Source organism: Bos indicus, chromosome 1, assembly GCF_029378745.1.
Source record: "Bos indicus isolate NIAB-ARS_2022 breed Sahiwal x Tharparkar chromosome 1, NIAB-ARS_B.indTharparkar_mat_pri_1.0, whole genome shotgun sequence".
Classification (NCBI taxonomy): domain Eukaryota; kingdom Metazoa; phylum Chordata; class Mammalia; order Artiodactyla; family Bovidae; genus Bos; species Bos indicus.
This window is the reverse complement of record NC_091760.1, coordinates 130,984,684-131,007,772: the sequence shown is the minus strand read 5'-3', so window position 1 is coordinate 131,007,772 and position 23,089 is coordinate 130,984,684. Positions and strand designations below refer to the sequence as shown.

At 40.8% G+C, this 23,089-nt stretch overlaps 2 protein-coding genes across 16 annotated transcripts in view; one reads left to right on the top strand and one right to left on the bottom strand.

Annotated features, from left to right (window-relative positions):
* ESYT3 (extended synaptotagmin 3) overlaps positions 1–23,089 on the top strand; it is an 88,794-nt gene that overhangs the window by 40,274 nt on the left and 25,431 nt on the right. The window contains exons 11-23 of one of the 2 annotated variants that reach the window (XM_070794148.1): positions 999–1,047; positions 1,248–1,337; positions 1,718–1,780; positions 1,884–1,946; positions 2,480–2,548; positions 3,080–3,166; positions 3,732–3,881; positions 5,565–6,022; positions 6,704–6,802; positions 7,303–7,434; positions 12,595–12,700; positions 13,531–13,580; positions 13,924–15,517. In XM_070794148.1, coding sequence (XP_070650249.1) covers positions 999–1,047; positions 1,248–1,337; positions 1,718–1,780; positions 1,884–1,946; positions 2,480–2,548; positions 3,080–3,166; positions 3,732–3,881; positions 5,565–6,022; positions 6,704–6,802; positions 7,303–7,434; positions 12,595–12,700; positions 13,531–13,580; positions 13,924–13,960 — 1,453 coding nt within the window. In that variant the 3' untranslated portion in view covers positions 13,961–15,517. Of the gene's footprint in view, positions 1–998; positions 1,048–1,247; positions 1,338–1,717; positions 1,781–1,883; positions 1,947–2,479; positions 2,549–3,079; positions 3,167–3,731; positions 3,882–5,564; positions 6,023–6,703; positions 6,803–7,302; positions 7,435–12,594; positions 12,701–13,530; positions 13,581–13,923; positions 15,518–23,089 lie in introns of those variants that run through there. The other variant, XM_070794149.1, reaches the window with a different exon arrangement.
* The window catches only part of CEP70 (centrosomal protein 70), a 100,770-nt gene continuing 96,616 nt past the window's right edge, over positions 18,936–23,089 (bottom strand). For all 14 annotated transcript variants that reach the window (XM_070794162.1, XM_070794158.1, XM_070794152.1 and 11 more), the window contains one exon: positions 18,936–19,479. The gene's annotated coding sequence lies outside the window, so the exon portion shown is untranslated. The remainder of the gene's footprint in view (positions 19,480–23,089) is intronic.

Below are 23,089 nucleotides of genomic sequence, written 5' to 3'. Positions count from 1 at the left end.
AGCTTTTAAAAATGATGAGTAGGATCTATGTATGTTGACCATGAGGATATTCAGTATGGCTAAGGAAGTGGGGAAGCAGTCGACATTTTTCTAGGGAGGATGTGTGTGTGTTCACATGTGCTGGTGTGGAAGCGACACCACTACTCATCTCAGAGGCTGAGATTAGGAGGCAGCAGAACAGTTTTACCCAGATCTCCATGCTCCTAAGTTGTTTAGCTTGTTTCCATGTACATGTGATTTTAAAATGTAGAAACAAAATGGGACAGGCACAACCTAACAGGCTAAGAAATAGCTTACCACCAGATGTGACTTACCATTTTAAATTTCCATCTTAAAGGAGTTGTGACTTTTGTAACGTTACAGATTAGAAGTGCATCTGTGGTTCATGTTTTATGTAACTGATTTCAAGTGTGTTTTGAGGCCCAGCACATTTCTAACAGTTAACATGGAATTACATCCCAGCTGGGCTTTGTCAGGGTAGGTGGGAGGCACACGGTGAATGTGTTACCTTCTTTCACACACATGCCAACGATACTTAGCCCCTGGAGGGCATCTGAGGCAGTTTTGGAAGTGGAAGGGCCTGTTGGGTTGTTACAGTGACTGTGGGAGGTGGTGCCACTGGCATTTAGAGAACACAGGACAGAGAAGCTAAATCCCTGCAATGCATGGGCAGTTTCGTACAATGAAGACTCATCCCAGCCAAAATGCCAGTAGCACCCTCACTGAGCATCCAGAGCCAGTGTGTCCAGCAGCGTTAGCTTATTCCCCTCCGGGGGTCAGAGCTGCTTGCCTGCTTGGGCAGCATGCCCAATGGGAGCAGCCCCAGTGGCTAGACAGTTCTTCCTTAGCTTGAGCTCAAAGTGGTCTTCCATTCATTCTTGGGATGAATAAGGTCCTGTCTTGAGGTCCACTCAGATACTTGAAAACGTTTCAGAGTGGGCCTCCGTGCCTGCTGCTGCCCCTGGGCTGAACTGACCTTCACTCCCTGTGTATTCCAGCCTGCAGATCTGCCTCGGGGATGTCATGACCAACAGAGTGGTGGATGAGGTAGAGTTGGCACCTGCAACCCCTCCTTGTGGACAGCATTGCTTCCACCCCAAACTGTAGTACTGGCCTTCCATAACCACCTCTCCTAGCCCAGAGCCCACCCTGTCTGCTCTGGTTCACCTCTTCCCTGAAGCCCCTATCAGGGCCCTATGGAGTCTCACTGGCCCTGTCCCCAAGCTCCCCTCCCCATCCCCCTGCAGTGGTTTGCGCTGAACAACACAACGAGCGGGCGGCTGCACCTGCGGCTGGAATGGCTTTCACTGATCACAGAGCCGGACGCTGTGACTGAGGTGACTGCAGGGTGTCAGGCTTCTGGGCAGAAAGGTGGAGGCGGGCACTTGTGAGTGGTGTGTGGGGAGGAGGGAGAAGGAGGGAGCTGAAGCCGCAGATCTTGCTCAGGGTCCTCCGGCCAGCCCCACCTTCTGGAGAGCGTGTCCCTCAGCCCTCATCTCCACACAGGGTGGATGGGATCCTTAAAAGGTCTGTTAGTGCCTGTCAGCCCAGTTCATAGGAAGTCCACCAGTTCTGACTTGAGTCTGTCATGCTGCAGTTGTATTTTCAACAAAGAGCTAGGTTGTGAGGGAAGGGATGGCCAGTCTGGAGCCATGAAGAGGGCTCTCCTAAATTGGCCTGTCCCCTGCTTGTAGTGAGGGTCTGTGTCTGCTCGTAGGACCATGGGAGCTTTTCCACTGCCATCCTCGTGGTCTTCTTGGAGAGCGCCTGCAACCTGCCGGTGAGTGGTGACATGGCTAGAGCGTCACACACACCCTGCCTTGTGCCCGTCACTCTCAAATGTCCACATGTTGCTCATTCACCCTATTCTTCTCGTGTTGCAGAGAAGCCCTTTTGAGTACCTAAATGGTGAATATCAAGCCAAAAAGCTGTCCAGATTTGCCAGGGTAAGTGTGTGTGTGAAAGGAAGTGACAGCTCCTTTCCCCGAGTAAACACAGCTTCCAGTCTGCTGTGTACACAGCCTGGGGATGATGACTCAGTGGGGATCACTGAGTCTGCAGTGAGCTGAGCACGGGGCTCCTCCCACATCTGTTATGCCTGAGTCCCATGGTGGCTATGTGTCCATTTTTATTGCCATTTAAAAATAGGATCCAGGAAGCTAAGTGCCTGGGTCACACAGCTCAGGGGAAGCCAGAGCTCAGCTCCACCCTGTCTGTCTCCACAGCTCTAGGGAACAAGCACCTGTGTCCAGCCATGCCTCCTGTCTTTAACCTGGAAGCTCCCCACAGGGTCAGCCCAGCCCAGGTGCTGGCACAGTGATGACAGCCCAGGCCCCTGGGAGCACCAAGGAGGCCTTCTCTCAAAGGGAGGCAGCTTGGGTGGCCTCAGGTCCCATCGATGCTCCTGAGGGTTGAGGGGCAGGGTCTCAAGTTGGCACTGTGGGTGCTATCTCTATTTTGCGGATTTGTCCCCTCACAGAATAAAGTCAGCAGAGACCCTTCTTCCTACGTCAGGCTCTCTGTAGGCAAGAAGACACACCTGAGCAAGGTAAGATAGCTTGGTGTGCAGCCAAAGACTAAGGAAATGGGGGCCCCAACACTTCAGGGAGAGAAGCAAAAGTGAAGGTAATTAGCTTACACTGAAGTAGGTGCCAGAGCACATTATAGGTGCTTTATATCACTGTGTCTTGAAAATAACCTCACGAAAGAGTTCTATAGTTCAAGAATCTGGGGACCAGAGATCAGTGATTCCAAGAACTAGAAAGCAGAACCAGCGTTCCAGCTGAGGCATGGCTCTCAGCCTACGACATTTCCATCACCCCAGCAGCAGAAGTCCCCTTGCCTTTCCATCACCACCTCCCTGGGGAAGTGAGTTCTAGTGCTGGTGGGATTTCAGCCCCTGTGAGAGTTCCTGGCACACTCTCCTCACCTCTGAGTCTGGCTGCCCTGCCCTGTTGCCTCCCACGAGCTGCAGCATGTGTGGGTCTATCCCTGGGTGGACAGAGTGAGAGCAGAGGGCACTGGTACCCTGCTCCACCCAACCTAACCCTTCAGCGCTACCTTTCTCTCCTGCCCCCAGACCTGTCCCTGCAGCAAGGACCCTGTGTGGAGCCAGGTGTTCTCCTTCTTCGTGCACAATGTGGCTGCTGAACAGCTGCATCTGAAGGTTTGCATGAAGTTGGGCTCTTGGAACAGAGCTCAGAGGTGTCTAAGCCGCAAGGGGTGGGGGCTTGAGCAGGTTCCCCAGGGAGTCAGGAGAGGATACTGAGGGCCCACATCTCATGAGCAGGTGCCCAAGGTCATTGGGAAGGAGGCTGTGGAAGGACAAACCCTTAAGTCCCATGGCACTCCCTGCCAGAGTCTCCAGTTTTTAAATATTAATAGCACCTAGTGTGGCCTGGGTTGAAATCTACTCAGGACATTAATGATGATGTACTTGGTCCCATCATAGAGCAGCACAGCTCATCAGTCCCTAAAGCCCTGAAGGCCCCAGGCAGCGACAAACTTGCCTCATACAGGTCATGGTTGCCTCTCCCCTGAGTCACTCTCTTGCCCTGACTGAAGGCAGGGACCAAGCCAGGTCTCATTTCCAGTCTTCAGAACAGAACCAGAGGCCAAGAGAAGCACAGAACATAGTTATCGAAGTAAACTCAGTCTTGGCTGGAGCCGAGTAGTGCTGGCGAGGGTGGGGCTTGGTTATCATCTTGTTTTGTGACTGGCCCATTGCCCAGGTGCTTGATGACGACCAAGAGTGTGCTCTAGGAGTGCTGGAGTTCCCCCTGTGCCAGATTCTCCCCCATGCAGACCTTACTCTGGAGCAGCGCTTCCAGCTGGACCACTCAGGCCTGGACAGCCTCATCTCCATGAGGCTGGTGCTTCGGGTAAATCTCTCCCCTTTCCCCCAGGGTGGGCAAGGGGTGGTCTGCCCCAGCACTAAGTATCTGCCCTGTGTTGCGAAGAAGTTCAGAGATGGATTCATATTTTTTAATATCAACTTCAGGATATTGTCAGCCATTTTCTCTTCAAATATTGCCTCTCCCAATCTTTTAATCCCTCCGTCTACATTTCCTTCGATTACATTGGACCTTATCATCTCCATGGCTTAACATGACCTGACCTTCATATTTTCTCTCTATCTCTTGGTGCTACCTTCTAATCGCCTCAGACCTGTTTTCCATACCACTAAATCTTTCTTTGGCTATGCCTAATCTGCCGTTAAACCTATTCATGGTTTTTATTTCAAAGGCTATTTTTTCATTTTTCACTTTATGTTTTCCAAATCTACAATATCTTTTCTTTGTTGTATTTTATTTTCATTTCTAGTCCATCTTTAATCATTTGAAAATACTTAAAATGTATGTCTGCTAATCCTGTTATCTGAAGATCTTGGGAGTTAAATTTTGATGTCTGTTGTGTCTGTTGGTGCTTTTTCACGGTGACTCATTTCTACACTTGGTAACTGGGGTTGCAGACATGTGTTCAGTGTTACCTTTGTGACTTGAAGTGAGGTTGTTCGCTTCCGAGGAAGTTCTGCTTTGGCTGCAGCCAGGCACCTCAGGAACATTATAAACCTGAGTCCATTTTTATATTAATTTTCAAACTTTGGATTTCGTGACTCCACAGGTTGTATAAATATGGATCCAGAATTCATAGGAGACAAACCTATACAGTACCATATTCTCAGGAAATACTTTTATTTCCCACTAGCCATAGTCCAGGCTGAGATATATTTCTTGTCATCAGTCTTTGCTGGTGAGTGAAATGTTTATCCTAGACTACTTTTTCACTAAACATATCCCACCTTCCTAGGTCCTACAATGACCCAAGGCCTCATCTCCAAACCCCTTGGATTCTAAGGTTGATAAATAACCCTGGGAAAGTTAACCTTTTTTCAGTTTTCTTTTTTTTTGCCTTTTTTTTTTTTTTTAAACCTAGGGATTTCCCTTACTTTCTTGTGAATTTGGCTATGCATTTAGAAATATGTTTGTTTCATTTTATTGAGCATTTCTAACAAGAGGTTTTACAGAATATTTTGATCACCATATTGCTGGAAATGGAAATTCCTGGGAAGAGTCTTAATGATTGATGGGAAAAGGAGAAGGAGAAACAATGGCTGAGGTTTGAAACTTCGGGAGCACATGATTGTATCTGGATAGAAAACACTGGATAGAAAGCAATGGTGAATAAGGTGGTGGTTAGAAATTATCACATCCAGAAGGCAGCTGGTGATATACAGGAAGGCTAAGGTAAATGGGTCAGGTCTCCAGCAACCAGAACTAGTATAGAGAAAAGGGAGTCACAACTGAGTCTTCATGACAGTTACTGAGGCAGCAAGAAAGGCATTGAGAAGGTTTGGTCAGAGGGAGCCAGAGGCAGAGAGGTTAAGAAGATAGGTCTGGGAGTAAAAATCCATTGGATTGGGCAGTCAGGAAGGAACGGAGTTTTGAGGAAACTGTTCCTTCCAGAAGAGAAGGAACCATTTCCCAGGGGTGAAGGTGAGAGCAGACGGGGAGAAAGTGCAAGTGGTGTGCCAGTCCATAAACAACCCTGTCATCTGCTTACAGTTCCTGCACTTGGAAGAACGGGAGCTGGGAAGTCCATACACAGGACCTGAAGCCCTAAAGAAAGGCCCTCTGTTCATTAAGAAGGTCACCGCCAACCAAGACCCTAGAGCCCCACCCCAGGGAGAGGGCCTTACAGATCCAGACCCTGCTTCTGAGATCAAGCAAGCCGCCAAGAACACCACTTCTGCCACCATCACTGCCACCAAGCCCATGCTTGAAGAGACGGGCCCAGAGCCCAAAGGCAAGGACAGTGCACCCATGGGGAAGAAGAGTCTGGCCACTATCTACCTGGCTGTGCCAGGCCCCCACTCTCCGGGGCCCATCAAGTCACCCAGACCCATGAAATGCCCTGCCTCCCCATTCGCATGGCCACCCAAAGGGCTGGCTCCCAGCATGTCCTCGCTCAACTCCCTGGCCTCTTCCTGCTTTGACCTGACAGATATCAGCCTCAACATTGAGTATGCACCTCTCTGCTTAATATTTTCTAAAATGACCTGCATGAAAAATACCTCCCTGGATGGAAAAGTAGATATGAACTTACTTTTCTATGCAAGTCCTGGTTTTTCATAAAATGGTTTCATAAGGGGGCATGGTGGGATAGAAAGAACACAGCATGTGGGGAGAGAAAGCACGTGTGGATGTGCCCAAAACTCTGGTGGGGCTCTAGCAATATACCAACTATAAAACAGTGCTGGGCTTTTGTTGGTAAGGTTCCTTACAGCAAAAACATACCTTGGATCCTAAAGAGTTATTTATACTGAGATGATATGGAAAGCCAAGAATGTGGAATTACATAATCAATGGCTGCTATTTATTAAGTGTTGACTCTGGGCTTAGCAACTGGATCTTCACAGTAACCCTAAAAGACAGAACTTACTATTATAAAGGTTGAGTAACTTGCCCAAGGTTCCACAAGAAATCATAGTATAAAGGGAGATGTTGCTAGAGAGTTCTTCCTATGGTACCATGCTCTCCCTACAGTGAAGTAGGATAATTATACATGAATGCGGGATAGGAAGTAATTCCAACTAAAAGGAACCTTACTGAGAACTAATCTGTTAACTGACATGTTTCTTGGGGGTGGGGGGAGAGGCCAGCACCCGTAATGGCAAGAGAAATGACAAGCCCTTTCTTTACAGAGGCGGGGAGCTTGGGCATCGGGGGCTGGGTGAGATTCAGCTCACGGTGCGCTATGTGTGTCTGCGGCGCTGCCTCAGCGTGCTCATCAACGGCTGCAGGTAAAGAGGCGCTAGGACCAGGAGAGATCCCTTGGGAGCATCAGGTGACCAGAAATCAGTGGGGGCACTTGGAGCAATGGCAGGGGCAGGCAGCCCCAAGGTAGACACTTGGAAGGAATGAGGTTCGAATGCTCTAACAGGATCCTCGATGGAGCTGACAGGCTCCAGAATCAAGGGTGTTGCTCAGACACATCTGCTGCAAAGCTGTCTGGGGTGCCCTGGAGCCAGGACATTTTCTCAAGCATCTTCAACTTCCTTTACATGGAAAAGTACTTGGCTCTACCCCAAACTTCATAAAAACACATGTTTTTAAAACCACGCATCTGATGTTTTGTCCTCCAAATTCTGCAGACTTTTGATTTTTTTGGTCTAGATTACAGGGCATTTTTATCCCCAAGGCTATCTAAAGCTGTATGGCTAGTACTGCTTTCTCCAAATGAGTACTTTCAGTATTTCAAAATGAGGGGCCTTTTTCTTTAATGTGTTTGAAACCAAATCAGAAACCTGACGCCCTGTACCAGCAGTGGAGCTGATCCCTACGTCCGAGTCTACTTGTTGCCAGAAAGGAGGTGGGCAAGTCGTAAGAAGACCTCAGTGAAGCGGAAGACCCTGGAGCCCCGGTTTGATGAGACGTAAGTGGCCCAGGTGGCCTGCTTAGAGTGTCTCAGCCACGTGAGTATTTGCTGAGTACCTCCTGTGTGCCTGGCAACTGCCAGATGCTGGGAAGGGCTGGGGTTGAACAGGACACCAACACAGTCATGAAGCTTCTACATTTTGTGGGAGAAAAGGACTGCCAGAGAAGTTTAGCAAAAGTTACCCATTTTTCTTGCCTGTGTGGACCAAAGCGTTCCTGATTATGAAATGTTCCACACTCTTTCTCTTTAAACGAATCCCCTTTGGCAGCAAAAAGATTTGAATCTAGTCAGATGTTTGTTTTCAAACATAAATAAACATACCTTGAACCTAAGGACCTAAAATTTCCTCCAAAGTTCCAAGCTCTTTGGCCTGTCTTCACTCCTGTAACAAGCATAGGTGGAACAGATACCCTCCCCCAGTGTGTCCACCCATGTCCTTGGGGACAAAATTAGTAGACAGAGTCTAATCACATTTCTTGCTTTTGATGAGTCTGTGGTGGTAAGTCTTATCTTTAATATTCTTATTCTTGATTTCAAGTTGATCACAAGGTACTTGCTTGTTTTTGCTGTGGGATCCTAAGAGAAGACATTGCTAGCCAGCCTAGGATGAATTACCTAATGATGTTTGTTTCCGCTTATCTTGATCAATAACTACTCATTTTAAAAAGAGTTGTACTGAGTTCTTTTATGGGTCATGTCTAAAGACTAATATGTTCCTTCAAAAGCTATATTTTTAGTTCATTGATATCAAGAAAGAATGTGGGGAGAGAGAATTAATTCGTTCAATATTTATTGAACACTTTCTATTAATATTAGGCACCATCCTATATTCTGCAGTCACACAAGTGAAACATATTGCCTTCAAAGGGAGCTCTGACATAAAAGGATGTCAAAATTGCTATGTGGGAACACAGGAGGTTGACTTTTGTGACAAACCTAATCTGTTAGTAATTCTCTCTCAAAATTTTAACAGCAAGATATGCCTGGATTATCTACAAGGCAGACTTGGCAACCTTGATCTTAAATGTAAACCTAGAAGTAAAGAGTTCAGAGGTCTCTTGTTGAGTACATGATTGACACCATATACATTATAATTAAAATATCTAAAGTTAAAGATAAGAGAATCTTAAAAACAGCGAGAGAAAAACAAGTAATTACATTATAAGGGAGCCCACCCCCCCCCGACCCCAGCCCCCAACATAAGACTATCAGCAGAAACTTTGCAGGCCAGAATGGAGTGGCACAAAATATTCAAAGTGCTGAAAGAAAAATGCTTCCAACCAAAAACACTCTACTGGGGAGACTTATCATTCAGAATTGAAGGAGGCTGCTTTAGTACCCTACTTTCATCAAAGGATAGATCATCTGATAAATTCAATAAGGAAACATTAGCTGTATATGACTTGCTAGACCAGATGAACTGGTCTAATACATAGAAGAGTCCATCCAGAAGCAGCAGAATACACAGTCTCAAGTGCACACAGAACATTCTCCAGGATACATTATATACTAGGCTGCCACAAACAAGTGTTAAATTTAAGAAGACTAAAATCACGTTAAGAAATCAAGACAAATAAGATATGTTCAAAGAAAATGGAAATTTAACATAACATAATTTATGGGATGTAGCAAAAACAGTTCTAAAAGGAAACTTCATAACAGTAAATGCATATATCATAAACAAGAAAAATCTCAAACCACCTAACCTTACATCTCAAGGAACAAGAAGAAGAATAAACAAAGTCTGAAGTTAACACAAGAAAGGAAATAAACTTCAGAGTGGAAATAGAGACTAAAAAAACAGTAGAAAAAAAAAAAATCAATGAAACTTAGAGCTTTGAAAAGAAAATCAAAATTGATAAATCTTTAGCTAGACTCACCAAGGGAAAAAAACAAGAGGACAAAAAAGAGGAAACAGAAGCTGTAAAATTGATACCACAGAAATACAAAGGATCATAAGAGACTATGAATAGTTATATATCAAACAAATTAGATAACCTAGAAGGAAAAGATAAATTCCTAGAAAGAAAACTTACCAAGAGTGAATAATGAAGAAACAGAAAATGTAAACAGACTGATTACTAGGAAGAAGTTTAAATCAGTAGTCAAAAATCACCCAACAAACAGGTCCAGGGACCACACAGCTTCACTAGTGAACTCTACCAAATATTCGAAGAATTAATACTATTCCTTCCCAAACTCTTCCAAAATATAGATGAGGAAACACTTGCAGACCCACTTTACAAGACCAGTACTCTCACCAGGTTTATTCAACACAGTATTGGAAAGTCTAGCCATAGCAATCAGACAAGAAGAAGAAAAAAAAGAAAACCGTCACTGTTTGAAGATGACATGGTGCTTTATAAAGAAAATCCTAAAGATGCCACCAGAAATCTATTATAATGAATTCAGTAAAACTGCAGGATACAAACCTAATAAACAGAAATCCACTGCATTTCTATACACTAACAACAAAGTATCAGAGAAATTAAAACCATTTACAACTGCACCAAAAAGAATAAAATATCTAGGAGTAAATCTAATCAAGGAGGTAAGAGACCCTGTACTCTGAAAACTAAGACACTGATGGAAGAAATCAAAGACAACACAAACAAATGGAAAGATACATTATGCTTATGAATTGGAAGAATAATGTTAAAATGTCCATACTATACAAAGCAATCTATAGATTCAATGCAATCAAACTTCTAATGGCATTTTTCACAGAAATAGAAAATCCTAAAATTTGCATAGAACCACAAAAGAGTCAAAGCAATTTTGAGAAAGGTGAACAAAGCTGGAGGCATCATACTCCCTGATGTCTTCAGGCATCAAACTATATTACAAAGTTATAATAATCAAAACAGTATGGTACTGGCATAAAGAGACATCAATGGTACAGAATAGAGAGCCCAGAAATAAACCCACACATATATGGCCAATTAACTTATGACAAAGGAGACAAGAATGTATAATAGGGGAAGCACAGTCTCTTCAGCAAGTAGTGTTGGGAAAACTGGACAGCCACATGCAAATGAATAAAATTCAACCACTATCCTACACTGTACACAAAAATTAACTCAAATGGACTACAGACTTGAATGTAAGAGCTGAAACTATGAAACTCTTAGAAGAAAACTTAGGTGAGTTAAACTCACTGACATCAGTCTTGGTGATGATTTTTTGGATTAGACACCAAAACCAAAGGCAACTAAAGCAAAACTAAACAAGTGAGGCAACTTGAGACCACATTAAAATGCTTCTACACAGCAAAGGAAACCAACAAAATAAAAAGACAACCTACCAAATCGGAAAAAATCTTGTAGATCATATATGGTAAGCAGTTAATATCCAAAATCTATATTAAAACTCACAGAACTCTACAGCAAAAAAAATCTGATTAAAAAATGAGCCAAGGCTCTGAATAGACATTTTTCTGAAGAAGAAATATGGATGGTTAGTAGGTACATGAAAAGATACTCAACATCATTAGTCATTAGGGAAATGCAAATCAAAACCACAATGAGATATCACCTCATATCTGTGAAAATGGTTATTATAAAAAATAACAAGTGTTGGTAAGGATATGGAGAAAAGGGAACCCTTGGGCACTGTTGGTGGGAATGTAAATTGGGGCAGCTATGGAAAACAGTATGGAGGGTCCTCAAAAAAAATAAAAAAAATAGTACTACCATACTTCCAGGCACTTCTACTTCTGTGTATTTATTAAAACAACGGTAATTCAAAATGATATATGCACACCTGTATTCACTGTGGCATTACTTACAATAGCCAAGACATGGAAACAACCTGCTACTGCTAAGTCACTTCAGTCGTGTCCGACTCTGTGCGACCTCATAGACGGCAGCCCACCAGGCTTCCCTGTCCCTGGGATTCTCCAGGCAAGAACACTGGAGTGGGTTGCCATTTCCTTCTCCAATGCATGAAAGTGAAAAGTGAAAGTGAAGTCGCTCAGTCATGTCTGACTCTTCACGACTCCATAAAAAAAGAAGTCTTGCCATTTTCAACATGGATAGACCTTGAGGGCATTCTACTAAGTTAAATAAGTTAGAAAAAGATAATTACTTATGATCTCACTTATATGTGGAACGTAAAAATACCAAAAAACCAACCAAACAAAAAAACCCAAGCTCACAGATACAGAGATTGGTGGTTGCCAGAGGTGGGGATTAGGGTGTGTGTGAAATAGGTGACAGGGGTCAATAGGTACTAATTTCCAGCTATTAAGTGAGTAATTCATGGGGATATAATGTATAGCATGGTGACTATAGTTAATAATACTGTATTACATATTTGGAAGTAGCGAGGAGAATGGATCTTAAAAGTTCTCATCACAAGAAAAAAAATTTTTTGTAACTATATGTAGTGATAGATGTTACTTAGACTGATCATTTTATAACATACAAATCACATCATTATTAGACACATAAAACTAATAATGCTATGTCATTTATATCTCAATTTAAAAAATTAAGAGATATTATAGGATTATATTAAATCATGCATGTCAAACTTCTGAAAAGTGTAAAGCACTATTGAATTTAAAGAATCTTCACTCAATTTAAAAAAATTTAAAGATTTTTTTTTTTTTTAAATCCTGAAGGAGTCCAGAGGCCTCTTGTGAGTATGTGACAAAGCTTGTATACTAAGATTCCTCTGCCTTACTCCACAGGCACAAGTGGGAAAAGGACACTTTTTTCCATGCAATTTCAGCAAAACTAATTATTCAGCATCCTAGCCCTTAGTTGGTCAGAAAAAACAAAAAGGGATTGAGGTGGTACTATGAGCAGGCAGAGTTCAGAGAGAGAAGGGACAGCTGAACAGAGTGACAACCAGAGTAGAGTCAGAGAAAGAAAGAAGCAACCCCAAAGCACAGTAGTCCAAAGAAGTTCTCAAGAGGGGTAAATGGCCTCTTGACACTTCCAGGTTTTGTAACAGGTCAGTGATTATCTATGATAATGATGCAGCAAGTAATTGCTGTAACCTAATACTGCTCTAGATTCTTTATAGTATCTAGAACAGTAGACAGTCTGTATCTTCTGTTTTAAAGGTAGGAAAATGGATGAAACACTAGAGATTTTCAATGAAAATAATTAAAATATATAAATCTCATTTCTGACTTTCTGCTCCTTACAGATTTGAATTTTTTGTTTCCATGGATGAAGTACAGAAGAGGTCACTAGATGTCGCAGTGAAAAACAGTAGACCACTTGGTTCACACAGAAGGAAGGAACTGGGAAAGGTAAGTACAAAAGGGGATCTTGGTACTCTTTCCCTCCTGGTGGCTACCTGGAGTTCATAGGTGGAACACATCCTTGCTGAAATTTTGATGCGATCATCAGTTTGTTATCAGAACTGACTTTAAGGAAGATACAGCCTCACTGGGAGGTTTTTTGTTTTGTGCCTTTTAAAAAATACTCTTAAAACTAAAGTATATAAATTAATAAACCCTATTTTAAGAAACTCAAGAACATCCAAGTTCATCACTACAAAAGTATTTGAACCTCTACTATGATATTAAGTATTGTTTTCACAAGTACAGCATTGTGTGAAGCTTGGATCTTCTCATTATGTCAAGACTTTTGTGGTGAATGTTATTTTAACTTAAAGTTAGAAGTAAAGGAAATATAATCCTCAGGAAGGAGAGACAAAAAAGAATGGTATTTGTATACTCTGTAGTTGTTGTATTTTAAACATTATCTTATGCTCATTCTTTAAAGCCCACTCTGTGAAGTAGGTGATGATATTCCCATTTTTATTGTTGAGAAAACTATAGTGTCTTGCTTAAAATTCTGGATCAGTTTGTAAGTAAAGGCAAGCTGTTTTCTCTAAAACATTCGTTAAGTAAATTCCTGAGGTACAACTGCAAATAGCAGTTCACCTTTTCCTAGGACACTGAGGTTGGTGTCAGTACTGTCCTTCTGGAGAGGTTCTATATATTCAAAGTCAAAGGAAAAAGAACTATTGCTCAAAACTCAAGGAGGCCTTTTTTAGGATCAGTTTCATTTATCCCAATATGTTTCCATTTAATGCAGTTTTGAGGACAAGAACTGATAATTTGTGCTTGTTTAGGTACTGATTGACTTATCAAAAGAAGATCTGATTAAGGGCTTCTCACAGTGGTAAGTGAGTGGTTTCATTTTATCACATTAAATCTGCTACTCAATTTATTTCAGGTGGTTGCCTATATTCTCTCTTCAAAGTTCTTCCCTCTTCAATATCTTATCAAGGAGGGGGACATTATCACTTTTACTTAAGGCTTTAATGCTTACAGACTTCACTTATCTAAAGAACTTATCTGTAAGCTTATCTGTAAGCTCTAGTCTTAACCCTGGCTGGTCAACTTACAGAGATGAGTTCTGCTGGTCCCATAGGCCCAAGTAGGACAGACTAGGCCACTTGTCCTGATATTGCTACACCACACTCGCCAATACTAACACAAGTCCAAATCCAACTGTCTTACAGGTATGAGCTGACTCCAGATGGACAGCCTAGAAGTTGATGATGAACAACATCTTTATTTTTTAAATATGTACATATGTATATTTTATAATTTAAATCACAATAGCAATTTGAAAATACACATATGTGTGGGTGTATATATATACACATACATATGTGTATATATATACACATACACACATTCTTGTGTGCAGTATAACTGCATGACTGGATAGTATTATGCAGCGGTAAACACATGTAAAAGCAAGAACTACTCTTTCTTGGTTGGGTTTAATTGTTTAAATCCAAAAAGAAGTGGGGTATTTGTGCCTAACAAATGATCAGAACCTCAGTGGTGAATTTTCACTGACTTAGGACATGCATGAATGTCTACACCAAGTGTCCTGTCTTAGACACAGAAGATGAGGGAGGTCCATTTGTGGAGCAGCTGTCAGTACTCCTGGGCAGGGACTGACGCAGGGAGGAAGGTTTTTTTATGGGACTAAAAAGTGACCCACCCAAAAGTTCTGAGAGCTAACTCTACCTAAGCTCTACTGGCTGCCACCTTTGGTACTTCTCTGGAGGTTTGCTCCTGTATCTGCTGTGAAACTAAAACATACTTTCCTGATGACAACCATGTTAGTGATATACCTATATACCTTGAGTTAAGTACTTCAGTGTGGGATAGCCTGGAATCAAACTCCAGCATGTGGCATTATTTCTATTAAGAAAATGCAAACAGAGTTTCAAGCCCAGGCCTGTCTGCACTCCCATAGCAGAGCACTAGAGACTGGAGTGCCAGCGAGAACAGGGGCTTTCTGTATCTCTCTTAGATAGGTTTGGGAATTCTGTTCCACTTTTCTGAGGGCTGATTCACCTACACAACATTAAAAACCAATTATGTAAACTGTATATTTAAACAAGTGCCTCTTTTGCATTTCAGACTTTATAAAACCAAATATTCTTGTCATTTCTCGTGTTCCTAGAGCTGCTGTCAAGTCTTCTTGTCACCTGTCCGCTCAGGCAGCACCCCTGCCCTTGCTTCCTCTCCCACCACTGCTCTCACTGCCGCTTTTCTAAAGAATGGTAACATCTTAAAACAAAGTTTCTGTCAGGTTACTCTCACTTATAAATGATCTCTTTCCTGTTTTCTACAAAATTCAAGCCCACTCCTTGTACTTTAGACTGAAAACAATCAGGTCTCCAGTTTTTGGCTGCCTTATTCATGTGCAGATGCTCTGTTCCAGAACTATCCAAATATATCCTGCTTACTAATCCTACTCACCTCTTAGAGGCCTGTGTCAAACCTAGCTCCTCCATTGAGCCAGTGCACACTGAAAGGACCTCTCCCCCAACCTACAGCATCTACTATCAACATTCTACATTTTTCATTTTAAAAATTCCCTGCCTTTAATTTTAAAAAATGTTTATTAAATATCTACTAAAGTCATATGCTAAGAAACTATCTGTATTGTGTTTGGTATTTGATGCTTCTGTTTACTTTCTAATTAACCTCAAGTTACTTGAATTTTTACCCCCATCATCCAAGACTAAGTACAAGACTTAGTACATCCATGCTAAGTACATGGCAGATGTGTAATAAAATTTGTTTTTGCTGTTTTGAGTGACAAGTTCTCATTATAAAATAGGACAATTGATGCCTGTCCTATCTACCTCACAGCAGCATTGTAATGTTCACTAAACAGACAAGTTCCTTGAAACGATAAAGTACCAGAGGAATAAATGGAATGTATCATATATCATTTCCTGAATATTAGCAACCCTAAAGCAACTACTTGAGCAAAATGGCAGACAACACAGACAAGTGAAAACCTATCCTTCCTCTAGTCCAAACACACAGAAAACCTAATTAAACCATAAATTTTAAGCATGATTTTAAACATGAATGACTAAAAAGTAACACAGGTTAAGTTCCAATGATAGTTCAAAGAGAAAATCTAAAGTAGCATATAGGAACTGAAGAGGGTGTTTTGAAGAGAACCAGAATTTTAGCACACCGGATAAAAGGTAAAGCTACTATGTAAGGGATGTGGAGCCTGGAAAGTTTTGTCCTCACAAAACACCTTGGCTGAGAATGAGGACAAGGAACTGGTTGTCAGCAATGGGTGGAAATAATCAACTACTCTCTCCTATCGGGAACATGGAGTCTGAAGTTACACACAACTGATTTAGTTTGGAAACCTCGAAACTAATGTGAAGATGGGTTTAGAACCTGGAACCATGTCAAGCCCTGACTGGGGCAACCACAAAATTGCCCCTAGGGTTGTGATTCCCATCTAGGACACACGTGGAACCACCACAGCAGATATTCCCACTAAAAGAAAGCTCACAGGCAAAAAAAAAAAAAATTTTTTTTTAGTATGAAGCACATGGGAATACCAAATTGAAAAATGGCCACTGGATGTATTTCAGCAAGAAACAAAATGTAACATAAAGCAGGAATGGCTTGTGGAAAACAACAGAGAGTAAGGTAAACCTAAATAAGTCTTGACTGTTTTAAACAAGGAAGCAAGCAACCTAAAATGTCTGCAAAACTGGGCTAGTACTGACATCTAAGAGCCTTGAAGCTGGTTCAGAGGAATGTTAAAAGTATTCAAGTCCTTATTTAAGAAGCTAAGGAGTTTTGCACCCCACTCCAGTACTCTTGCCTGGAAAATCCCATGGACAGAGGAGCCTGGTAGGCTGCAGTCCATGGGGTCGCTAGGAGTTGGTCATGACTGAGCGACTTCACTTTCACTTTTCACTTTCGTGCATTGGAGAAGGAAATGGCAACCCACTCCAGTGTTCTTGCCTGGAGAATCCCAGGGACGGGGGAGCCTGGTGGGCTGCCGTCTATGGGGTCACACAGAGTCGGACACAACTGAAGCGACTTAGCACTTAGCACTAAGGAGTTTTATATTTTAAAATATAGCTTTGTATGTGGCAGTTACTAGTTACCTTTCAGCTCCAAATCAACCCATCTTGGCCCTGCTTTGATATTAGAAATAACACAGCCTCCTCCCCTCTGCCAGGGGTCTTGATGTTAGGCTTATCAATTGAGGACACTGCAAGGCCCGAGTGGGAAGAAGGGGGTTTTTCTTCCTTTACTGAGGTGCCCTTATCCATGGCAGCTAGCTGACTGTCGTGTGAGGCTGTTCTCTGTTACCTAAGCACCTGCCACAGTTTACTCTTGGCTCATGCCCTTGGGCCCTGCAACCATAAACACAGTCTTCATGGTTCAGCACCATCCAACACCCTCTGGCAAGTTTATTTGCCACAAGTGGGTTGCCTGTTCCTGTGGCAGCCAGACCTCTACTCAGAGGTTTAAATATCAGCCTCGTGGGAAGGCACTCTTAAGTTCGTTTCTTGTTCACTCTCCTTTATCCCTGGGGGTGGTATCTGCTTTCTCAAGTCACTACTGCATACTCCTTAGAGTCCTCTTTTGTTTCCTTTTAGCAGTTAACTACTTTTACTAGTCAGCAATTCTTATTTTAAATGTTTCCTGTTAGGCTACCTGTGCAATGTAGTTTTTGTCTTCTGACCTGACCTTGACTTAAGTGTGTATTAAAATTTTTAAGATAACCAATAATATAGAGTAACAATAGAAAAATCAATAGAGTTGAAATATAAAACTTCCAAATCAGTAGTGAAGAATAAAAATTCAACACTGCTCCAAAAAAATAGGAAAGAAGAAAAAAGTAGCATTGAAAAATATGATTAAAAAAAAAAACAAAAGATAGGCAAAAGACTTCTAAATATACTTGTAATCATAGTAAGTGAAGTGAAAGTCACTCAGTCATGTCCAATTCTTTGTGACCCATGGAGTATATGGTCCATGGAATTCTCTAGGCCAGAATACTGGAAGTAGGTAGCCACTCCCTTCTCCAGGGGATCTTCCCAACCTAGGGACTGAACCCAGATCTCCCACATTGCAGGCAGATTCTTTACCAGCTGAGCCACAATCATAGTAAAGGCACTATTAAAACTTATTATGTCAAATTCCGTGAAAATTAAAAATATGCTATTTACAAGAGGTTCTCTCCAAATACACAGAAGTGTTGAAAGTAAAAGGATGAAAATGACAAACCCAAGGGTAGTTTAGACTTCTGTTTATAGTAATGGTACCAAGTGAAAGTTGTTCAGTCATGTCCGACTCTTTGGGACCCCATGGTCTGTAGCCTGCCAGGCTCCTCTGTCCGTGGAATTCTCCAGACCAGATTACGGGGATGGGTATCCATTCCCGTCTCCAGGGATCTTCCCAACCCAGGGATCGAACCCAGGTCTCCGACACTGCAGGCAGATTCTTTACCATCTGGGCCACCAGGGAAGCCCAAGAATACTGGAGTGGGTAGCCTATCCCTTCTCCCATGAATCTTCCCAACCCAGGAATTGAACTGGGGCCTCCTGCTTTGCAGGCGGATTCTTTACCAGCCGAGCTACCAGGGAAGCCCAACATCATGCTTAACGGTGAAGCATTAAAAGATTTCCTTTTGAAATCTGCAACAAGAAAGGGTTGATTCCTATCACCACTTCTACTCAGCCCTATATTGTGGCCTATGTAGTTGGGTAAGGAAAAACAGGTATATCTGACCAAAACTGTTGTTATATGCAAATGATATGATCATAAGTATGAAAATCCAAAATAATCTAAAGATATACTGCTAGAGTTAATCAGAGTTTCCAGCAAGAATGTTGAATACAAAGTAAATATTTAAAAATCAATTATAGTTCTCTATTTCTGAAACAGTTGGAAAGTGAAATTTTAAAAAGACAACTTATAAATGCATAAAGATCAGATACTATGAATGTATCTGGCAATAATCCCTACAGGAAAATTATGAAACTTTATTACAGAATGTTAAAATAAACCTAACCAAGTGGAAAGCTATGCTACAGTAGGAGTTTGAAGATCCAACATTATAGATTCTGATTTTCCCCACTGATCCTATGTTTAATGAAAGTTCAATAAAAATCTCAATATGTAGTGTGTGTGTCTGTGTGTATAATTTAATAATCAGACTCAGTACACATGGAAATACAAAGGGTGGGATACCAAAATTTATTTTAAAGTTAAAATAATGAAGACAGTGGGATACTAGTGAGGGGGAGATAAATGGACCAAAAGAATAGAAGAGAGTCCAGTAACAGACCCATTCACAGATATTCAATATATGACAGAAGTAAACACTACAATCAGAGGGGAAATAATAGATTTTTCAATAAACAGTGCTGAAACAACTGGGTATCCATGACAGAAAAGGTAATAATCCTTTACTTATACCACATTAAAAAAAAAAAAAACCTCCAGGTATATTAGACTAAGTGTGAAAGGCAAAACTATACAGCTGTAAGATAACACAGAAGAGTAACTTTACAGTTTGTGACTAGAGAAAGATTTCGTAAGACACTAAGAGAACTGACTATAAATCTCTACATCTTTAACTATATTCTCTATATTAAAATTAAGTTCTTCAGTTCATGAAAAGGGTAGCCTATCCCTTCTCCCATGGATCTTCCTAACTCAGGAATTGAACCGGGGCCTCCTGCTTTGCAGGATTCTTGACTGCCGAGGAAAGAATCCTAGAGGAAAATGGAAAGTGGAAACAGAATGGAAGAAGGCATTCACAACATGTGTAAACCATCAAATGGTTCATGTCTAGAATATGTAAATAACTCTTACAAATCAATAGGAAGATAGACTGTCCAACAGAAAAAAACACCAAAACACATATAAGCACTTCAAAAATAAACTACAAACTAAAAAAAACAAAGGAAAAGATGTTTAACTTCATTAGTAATCAGGAAAATAAACATTAAAGTCACATTAAGAGCTCTACATATTATCCTGGCAAAAAAAAAAAAAAAAAAATTGACTTACCAAAAGTTGGTCAAATATGGAAAACTGGGGATGCTTCATACATTAATGGTGGGAATATAAATTGGTACAACTACTCTGGAAACAGTTTGGCATTTTCTTCTAAAGTTAAAATACATATGATCTATCAAAGTCAAACACTATACAAACCCAGAGAATCCATTCACATCATTAGATGTGTTTTCTGCTGCTGCTGCTAAGTCACTTCAGTCGTGTCCAACTCTGTGCGACCCCAGACGGCAGCCCACCAGGCTCCCCCATCCCTGGGATTCTCTAGGCAAGAACACTGGAATGGGTTGCCATTTCCTTCTCCAATGCATGAAAGTGAAAAGTGAAAGTGAAGTCGCTCAATCGTGTCCGACTCCTAGCAACCCCATGGACTGCAGCCTACCAGGCTCCTGCGTCCATGGATTTTCCAGGCAAGAGTACTGGAGTGGGTTGCCATTGCCTTCTCCGGTGTTTTCCTCTAGGACCCAGCAATTTTGCCTCTTAGATTCTAGAAAACCTGCACACAAGTGAACAAGAATACATGTACAAGAATGTTCACAGCAGTAGCTCACAATAGCCAAGAACTGGAAGCAACCCAAATGCCAATCCCTAGAACAACAAACAAATGGATTATGGAACATTCATAGAAGAATACTAGACACCAATGAAAACAAATGACCTGGACCTACATAAAACAATATAGATGAATAGTACAAACATGATGTTGAACAAAAGAATTAAGAAGAACATACAGCATGATCCTATTTTTATAAAGCTCAAAACTGGCAAAACTCAACTATCTTGGTTTAGGCATACACACAAAACTGGCAAAACTATTTAAAAAAAAAAAAAGAAAAAACAAGTAAATGATTAACAGAAGCCAAGCTAATGATTATCTCTTTGGGGAAGACACATATGGTGTGTGGGGAAGGCCTTTTGGAGTGCTGGTGATGTTCTATTTTTTGGATGTTGCATGAGTGTTCACTTTATAATCATTTATTATACTTGAAATTTATGGTTTTTAAACCATACTTAGCATATGTGTTGAATTTTATAACATATAAAAAGAGATTAGTAAAATAAGAAGAAAAAAAGGAAAAGAATATCCAGCAACTATTAACTAAAAGGACAAAACTACATTCAAGGTAAAAGCATGTATAGCAATGAAGAGATATTAATCAAGAAGATATTATTGACTATGAATTTATAAGTACTTATAAAACAGGCCATAAGTACTTTTTAAAGTACTTATGAAAAAACAAAATTTGACAAATTCAGGGATTTCAGAATTTTCCATAAACCAAGTAGACAAAAAAAAATGATAGGAATGAAGTTGATTTAAACAGTATATTAATAACACTACATATATATTAGAGATTAGACTTTTTAAAGCACATGTGGAATATGTGGAAATTCATCACAATAAAGTCATAAAGAAAATCTCAATGAATTCCAAAGATCCAATACCAAAAGACCATGTTCTCTGACTACAGTACCATGCAACTTAAAAAAAAAAAAAGACAACATAAGAAACATTACATGTTTTCAGACACTTTACTTTTAACCAGGATGAGCAGAAAGCAAATTTACACTTCCACCTGTATCAATCAAACAAAAATAGGACAGTTTTCAAGTCAATGAATATCAGGTATATGTCCATATGAAGACCTGAACACTACTACGAAATTTGTAGCAGTCAAAAACTGGAAATAACCTAAATTTCCATCAACAGATGAATGGATAGACAAATTGTGGTATCTTTATACAATGGAATACTACACAGCAATAAAGAAGAATGGACAGTTAATAAATGCAACAACATGCAAAAAAATCACAAATTAATTATGCTGAGTGGAAGAAGCCAGACAAAATGAGAACATATGGTATGATTCCATTTATATAAAATCCTGTCACATGTAAACTAGTCTATAGTGATGGAAAGCAGATCAGCTATTGCCTAGAGATAGGAATAGGGAGGGGTCATGAAGGGCAAAGAAATAACTCTTGGAACAATAGATATATTATTTTGATGGTTTCACAGATGTATATGTATATCAGGATTTATCAAATTGTAACAGTGACAGATTTTATTTTCTTGGGCTCTAAAATCACTCCAGCCATGAAATTAAAAGACACTTGCTCCTTGGAAGAAAAGCTATGACTAACCTAGACAGCATATTAAAAAGCAGAAATATTGCTTTGCTGACAAAGGTCCGTCTAGTCAAAGCTATGTTTTTTCCAGTAGTTATGTATGGATGTGAGTTGGACTATAAAGAAGGTTGAGCACTAAAGAATTGATACTTTTGAACTGTCATGTTGGAGAAGACTCCTGACAGTCCCTTGGACTGCAAGGAGATCAAACCAGTCAATCCTGAAGGAAATCAACTCTGAATATTCATTGAAGGATTAATGCTGAAGCTGAACCTCCAATACTTTGGCCATCTGATGTGAAGAGCTGACTTATTGGAAAAGACCCTGATGCTGCAAAAGATTGAAGGCAGGAGGAGAAGAGGACAACAGAGGATAAGATGGTTGGATGGCATCACTAACTCAATGGACATGAATCTGCGCAAACTCTGGAAGACAGTGAAGGACAGGGAAGCCTGGCATGCTACAGTCCATGAGGTCACAAAGAGTCAGACATGACTGAGTGACTGAACAACAACAATACTTTATGCACAATTTATTATATGTCAATTATACATCCATAAAATGGTAAAAAATCAAGAGCCAAGCAATGGTTGCAGTACTTATATTTTAAATAATTACAACTGGATAAAAGTAGAACTGCCAGGATAAAAGTAGATCAGATAGAGAGGGCCTAATATTCTTCCTAGTAGTGGCACCATCCCTCTCAGTGGCCCTCAGAAAAACACCTTGGCCTTTGAGGAAGAGTTTTAAAACTCCTGTTTTAAACTAAGAGTTAACCACAGGCTCTCTTGAACTAGCTGACAAAATTCAGACAAAGTAATTTTTAAATTATACTTCTTATATGCAAATCAAAACTACAGTCAGGTACCACCTCACACCAGTCAGAATGGCCATCATTAAAAAGTCTACAAATAACAAATGCTGGAGAGGATGTGGAGAAAAGGGAACTCCCTACACTGTTGGTGGGAATGTAAACTGCTGCAGCTGCTATGGAAAACAGCATAGGGATTCCTTAAAAAACTAAGATTAGAGTTGCCATATGATCCAGCAAGTCCACTCCTGGGCATATACATATAGAGAAAATGATAATTCAAAATGATACATGCATCCCAATGTTCATACTATTTATAATTTAGATATATTATAAATAAATAGATTTATATTATAATAAATTTA